Below are 7,086 nucleotides of genomic sequence, written 5' to 3'. Positions count from 1 at the left end.
ACTTAAGGAGTAGATCCTATAAACAATTTTGGGCAGAAACTGAGATTTAACAACAAAGATTTCTTTCACTGTACCACTGTATGGTCTAAAAGAGTACGAAATTGACCTATATGCCCATGAATAAGGGATTTGTTAAATGAAGAGCATAGTCATATAATGGAATACAAGGCTGCCTTTCAAAACATTTCTGCAGGACAATATTTAACAACATAGAAATATGTTCAAGTTATTTTAGTAAGTGAAAAGACAGACTACAAAGTACTACCTGTAACATTTTCCTAATTCGGTCAGGGAAAAGTGTGGAAAGATATATATAGCAATAGAACCAGAAGGACATACACCAAAGCGTTAATAGTGGAAACAACGTAAGCTCCCATCAACGGGTGAAGGGATAAAGATGTCATGTATGTGAGTATATATATACACAATGGAACATTATGCAGCCATAAAAAGAAGGGTATCCTGCCATTTGCAACAATATGGATAGACCTTGAGGGCATTGTGGTAAGTGAGGTGTAAGACAGAGAAAGACAAATACTGTATAATATCACTTATATGTGGAATAAAACAACCAAACATGTAAAAACAGAGAGTAAAATGGTGGTTACCAGGAAGTAGGGGATGGGGAGGGATAGGACTAAAGTTGTTTAAAGGTACAAACTTGCAACAAGTAGTAAATAAGTCCTAGAGATAGTACAGTGAATATAGACAACAATGTTGTATTATAATCGTCAAATTTGCTAAGGGACTAGATCTTAATTATGCCAACCACAAAAAGAAATTGTAATTATGTGACATGATAGAAGTGCTAATTATTGCTACAATGACAACTCATATTATATTTATAATGTATCAATATGTTGTACACCTTAAATTTGCACATTGTATGTCAATTTTTTTTAAAAAATTAATGATGATGAATGGATTCACAAGTGATTTTAAATTTCTTCTAATCGCTTATGTTTTCCAAATCTTCTATGCTGAACTTGTTTCTTCTGCAATCAAAAAGTTGAAAAAACAGGGCCTCCCTGGTGGCGCAAGTGGTTGAGAGTCCGCCTGCCGATGCAGGGGATACGGGTTCGTGCCCCGGTCTGGGAGGATCCCATATGCCGCGGAGCGACTGGGCCCGTGAGCCATGGCCGCTGAGCCTGCGCGTCCGGAGCCTGTGCTCCGCAACGGGGGAGGCCACAACAGTGAGAGGCCCGCATACCGCAAAAAAAAAAAAAAAAAAAAAAAAAAAAAGTTGAAAAAACAGATATTAGAAACAAAAATAATAAAATTCCTCATTGCCAGAAAAGAGGAAACAAAGAGTATGAGTGACCTCGTCCAGAGCTGAAGCTGGGAGGAGTACATGCAGGCTCTGGTAGGGTTGCATCTGATATTAAGGGCTGCCAGCATGGAAGGGGACTTCCAGCAGCTGCCTCCACTGCTCTGTGCTGGGATCATGCGACTTGCCTTGCTGTGCACGCTGGTGGTGTTTGCTGGTAAGTGGGGACAGGACCCACAGCTGGGAAGGCAGGGAGGGAAGCGGAGATGCCCTATATCTCTTTCCTAAACTGAGCTGCTGCTCTGATCCTCACTGCCCTGGCCTCGTGGTCCCCAACTCTTTGGCCCCCTGCGAGGAACCATCAGTGGCTGTCAGTCCCCTGGAACAGTGGCTTCGGCCAGAGAGCCCTGGACGGCCAAGCTGTGTGGCATACGAAGGCAGGAAACTACAGAAAGTGGGGTCCAGCTGAACTGATGCCTTTGGCACTGCAGACACAAATTACAGAAATGGATCTACTCCCCTCTGTCCCTTTGACCAGATAATAGCAATCTGTTACCTGTGTACAGCACTCTACATTTTTAGAACTCTTTCATGTTCATTATCTCCCTTGAACCTGGGAAGAGGGTTCTGTTGGCCGTTGGGAAACGGGGCAGTTTCCATCCGATCTTTAGCAGATCAAATGTACAAATCTGGTTGCTAGCAAACTGGCGTTTTTGTTTCTTGATCTATCTCAAAGTATGTGATTTGAGCAAGGATCTGCATTTTTAAATGTGGTTTTGTGTTATTTTGGGGACTCCCAAACTCTCAAGAGGAACACATCTCCAAGGTTACAGTAAAAACCATTAGGAAAATTGCAATCAAGCTGCAGAAATTCATCTCTCAGATGCAAAGAGGCAATACAGTGTAGAGATAAAATACACAGATGAACCTGCGTTCAGACACTGGCCCATCACCTCCCAGTCGTATGACCTTGGCCAAGTCCCCCTACCCCTCTATATCCTCATTTGTAAAGTGGGCACAATGGCACTCTTTTCATTGGGTTGTTAGAAGGACTCTAATGAGAAAACATATACAAAGTGTTTAGCAAGTGTAAGTAATAGTAAGCGAGCAATAGTTTGTAAGCGAGCAATAGTTTGTAAACACACAGCACATTCACGAGATAGTAGTGATGTCACCTCCTGCCTCTGCCGCTAACCCTTGGGAGAAAGGGCTCCATCCCCCTCAGTGACAACTGAGGATGGAAAAAGCAACCCAGGCAGGTATTTCTGTCAAGCTAAGCCAGTGCCCGAAGCCCTCATGACCACAAGTTGAGCTCCTCAGTTTCCCAGGGCTGGGTTGACCACACTGTAAAATTGTGAGACATAAGACCACCCAAAAGCCTTCTGGATCAAAGTTGAATTTAATGTTTGCCTGGCAAAGAACAGCTGCATCATTCAGGTGTGAGTTTATTTGTGTGGCTATTTCTAAGCTGAAATGGAAAGCGCTAGACTTAGAGGGGACAGAGGTACAGCAAAAAGGCGAGATTCTGAATTCAGGTCCCTGGCTGGCCTCCAGGGTGGACGGTAACTCTCTTGGCAGTGGGCTGCTTTCTGGTGACTTATCACCGAATCCGGAATTCCAGAGGGCCTGGGGTCATTCCTTAGGATGGTCAAAATTTAGCAAGGTTTCTCTTTAACACCTGTACAGCTATAGCACCATGGCAAACAGCAGTGGCATTGTGGATTCCCACATGCTGGGGACATGACCTGCCTGCAAGTCCTTGACACCACCAGTCACTTTTACCTGCAGCCCAAGGGAAGCACCCTGCTTGTGATCGAACCCTTGGTCTGCTGCCTGAGTTCATCCCAACCCCACCTCTTCCCATCCCAACCTTCCCCAATCTGGGGCTCATCCCTGTTTACTACTTACTTCATTTGAGTGTAGCACTTTCATTAAAACATCATTTACTTGGCGGGGCGGGGGCTCCAAAACTAGGGTCACCCGAGGGGGCCTCCCCAACACAGTCTCCCTGAGACTCTGGGCTCCATCTCTGTTCTTGGATCATCTCCCTAGCTTGCACACAGGAACATTCCAGTCCCCTCTTACCTTGTCTGTTTCTCCCAAATTCTCCCCTGAATTCATTGACTTAATATATTTTATTTCTCCTAACTCAACATAATGTATTCCTCTCTCCCAATAAAATAAGTTCCCCTTATGATCAACTCTAACCAGCAGATATCATGACTGTAATGAAAAATATCCATGAAAATCATTGATTTCGGGGCTTCCCTGGTGGCGCAGTGGTTGAGAGTCCGCCTGCCGATGCAGGGGACACGGGTTCATGCCCCAGTCCGGGAAGATCCCACATGCCGCGGAGCGGCTGGGCCCGTGAGCCATGGCCGCTGAGCCTGCGCGTCCGGAGCCTGTGCTCCACAACGGGAGAGGCCACAGCAGTGAGAGGCCCGCATACCGCAAAAAAAAAAAAAAAAAAAAAATCATTGATTTCTAAATCACACTGCTTCCCACGAGAGCCATGCATACTGTTTAATGTGTGGATTTCTCTACAGGCTGTGCTGGGAGTCTGGGGGGCTGGGGTGAGTGTAAGAAGAAGGGTGTCTTCCTATTATAGAATGTGAACTCAATGCCCAGAGACAGAGAACGGAACCAGACTGCCTTGGGTTTCAATCCTGGCTCTTCTATTTACCAACTACTATGACCTGGAGCAAGTTACTGAGCCTCAGTGTGTTCATCTCTAAAATGAGGATTAAAAATAGTATTTATTGTACCAATGTTGGTTTTTTAGTTTTCATAAATATACCACAATTATCTAAGAAGATAATAACATTAGAGGAAACTGAATGAGGAATATATAAGAACTCTCTGTATGATCTTGGCAACTTTTCCATACATCTAGAATACACCAGAAGAAAAAGTTTATTTATTAAAAAAAAAAGTGTTTATCTCATGGGATGGATGGAGTCAATACATCACTAGATGAAAAGATGCATGGTAAGCACTCACCAACTATCATTATAGTTTCAATAGCCTTAGTGTTTGTTGTCATTTTATTATCCAAGGTCATTGGCTTGATCCAGGTGCCAGGCCTGCAGCCCACTGGCCTCCACTTAGATTCATGTCCTCTCCTTGTGGCTGGGCTCCTTGACAGGTGTGATTCCAGCCCAGGGCGGGATACTGGACCTGAACAAGATGATCAGACGAGTGACGGGGAAGAGACCCATCTTCTCCTATTTGTTCTACGGCTGTCACTGCGGATTTGGTGGCAAAGGCCAACCCAAAGATGCCACAGACTGGTAACTCCTCCCAATCATGCCCTGCCACTACCCAGGGACCCTCCCCTTTCCTCTCCATCCATTTATTCATTTGGTACTATGTGCTAGGAACTGCGCTGAGCTCCAATCCAGCCCCAGCCCTTCTGGAGGGTTCCCCAGAATCTCTAAAGGCCCCCTTGTACTCTCAGCCCCAAACTAGTTAGAACACCCACACACTTCCCAGTGCCCTTGAACGTTGTTTTTTAAAAGTCTTACCTCTTTTTGCCATGATCGCATTTGGTTTTCACAGCAACCCTAGGGATCAGCCAGAGGAGGGATGAGAGCCAGCCAGGCCCGGGGTCAGTTCCCTCATCCACCACGTACAGGCTGTGTGATCTTGGGCAAGTGGCTTGACCTCCCAGAGTCTCAGTTTCTTCATCTGTGAAATGGGGATCATGCAAGCACCTCCATCATAGGGTGGTCAAAAGGCTTAAGAGAGAATTCATAGATAGAAGAGGTGCCTGGTACACGGGAAACAATAAGAGTTAGCTAGAAAGAAGACTAGGCCCTGCAGGCCTTGACTCTTCCAAGACAGGCACACGACTTCTGCTCTGGGGCAGGGGCAGCCAGAGACCCGAGCTGGCCAAGGACTCATCACCACCACCCCCGTGTCCTCTCCCTCCAGGTGCTGCCACATCCATGACTGCTGCTGCCATCACCTGAAGTACCACAAATGCAATATTCACTTGGATCACTACAGCTACCAGTTTTCCCAGGGGAACATCCAGTGCTGTGAGTGCCCAGGCCTCAGGGTTGGAGTTGGAGGCCGAGGAAGAGAGTTCTAGCCTGCATTGCCTTACTATGCTGTGTGGCCATGCACAAGCTGCTCAAACTCTGTGTTTTTCTCATGTGTCCAGTGGCGGTAGTTGGGCTGTGGAGGAGAGGCAGGAATGGGGGTAGGAGTATGGAGAGGTCCAATAGGGGCTTTGACCCCTTGTGGATCTGGAAGGCTGGCAGACCTTAGCTTAGATCCCTGACCCACCATTGACCTGTGTGACCTTGAACACATTGCTTATCTTCTCTGAACCACCTCTGGAAACTCAGGAAGATAACAGTATTCTACTCCATAAAGTCAATTCAAGAACTAAAATGAGAGCAGACATAACGGGCCCTGCAGATGCCTGCTGCAGATGCATGCTCGGTAAAGTACAGGCTATCGAGGTTACTGTTAATTTTTTCATCATCATTCGTCCTTAGAGCAGCCCAGCCAGGAGACAGACCACCCTAGTGATCTCTATTTTACAAACAAGGAAACTGAGACTAGAGTGAACTGTTTGCTCAGGGTCACACAGATGTGAATGACGAAGCCTGGGCTGTAACCCAGGTCGCCTGGCCCCTGGGTCCATGCACAGAGAAAGGTGGCAGGTCCCAGGGCTGGGAGTTGAATGGGCTCATTAGCTGTCACTGTTAATTGAGAAATTAACAGTAAAAACAGTAATAGTCAACATTTACTGACCACTTACTCTGTGCTGAGGGCTTTGCCTTCTTGCTTTAGTCTTTTATACATGCATATATATATATATTCTTTTTCAGATTCTTTTCCCTTATAGTTTATTCAAAATATTGAGTATAGTTGCCAGTGCTATACAGTAGGTCCAGATCTTCTTACCCCCATTTTACAGATCATGAAACTGAAGCACCGTGGTCCCTCTTTCCCCAGAGACTTTGCGCATGCTGTTCCACCTGCCTGGAACAGTCCCCTCCTCCGCAAACCCTTCTGATCTCAGCTCAAATGGCTCTTGACACTGAGTCAGATCCCACCTGTTTCCCATCTCGTAGCCCCCTGCATTGTTCCTCACTCCCAGGTAGCACAGTTGTTGGCACTCATTTCTGTGGTTCTCTGATATCTGCCCTCCCCAGGGGAGTGTGAACCTCACGTGACCATTCTGTTCAGTCCTTTCCCCCCAGGGCCTGCCACAGGATAGGTGCTCAACTGTTTTCTGAAGGGATGAGTAAACAAAGGAGCAATGGCACACAGGGAGGCCATGGCCCGCGCCCAAGGTCACAGAGCTAGAGTCAGAGTAGCTGGCAAGGGTACCAAAAGCCATGCAAGGCTGAGCTGCCGTCAGCCTCTCCCTCCAGGGGCCCTGAGCCACCCCTGCCCCGGCTGGGGAAGGGATAGATGCTAAGTGCCCTCCTCCTCTACCCCGCAGCTGACGAGGGGAGCTGGTGTGAGCAGCAGCTGTGCACCTGTGACAAGGAGCTGGCGCTCTGCCTGCAGCGGAACCTGGACACCTACAAGAACCACCTGCGTTACTACTGGCGGCCCAGCTGCAAGGGCCAGACCCCCACGTGCTAGGAGGAGCCCCCTGCACCGGGCCATGCCCCCTACCCCCGCTCCTGGCTTCTTGAGCTCCGGAAGTCCTGCAAGACCACTGCCACCCCTCCAGGATCTAACCCCTGAACCAGCCTGGCTTCTTTAAAACACCCCCTGGAAGAGGGAGGGTCTTGGTTTTCCCCCACCCCCCACCTTGCCTCTTGGACCTTCTAAATCTTCCCAGCCAAGCAGCA

At 47.5% G+C, this 7,086-nt stretch overlaps 1 protein-coding gene across 1 annotated transcript; it reads left to right on the top strand.

The window, feature by feature from the left end:
- Window positions 1-1,396: 1,396 nt before the first annotated feature.
- Window positions 1,397-6,874, top strand: PLA2G2D (phospholipase A2 group IID). The gene is made up of 4 exons (XM_060080378.1): window positions 1,397-1,484; window positions 4,413-4,557; window positions 5,201-5,307; window positions 6,729-6,874. The coding sequence occupies exons 1-4, from the start codon at window positions 1,397-1,399 to the stop codon at window positions 6,872-6,874; spliced, it is 486 nt and encodes a 161-aa protein (XP_059936361.1).
- Window positions 6,875-7,086: the final 212 nt, after the last annotated feature.

Source organism: Mesoplodon densirostris, chromosome 2, assembly GCF_025265405.1.
Source record: "Mesoplodon densirostris isolate mMesDen1 chromosome 2, mMesDen1 primary haplotype, whole genome shotgun sequence".
Lineage (NCBI taxonomy): Eukaryota > Metazoa > Chordata > Mammalia > Artiodactyla > Ziphiidae > Mesoplodon > Mesoplodon densirostris.
This window is presented reverse-complemented; position numbering and strand designations above follow the sequence as displayed.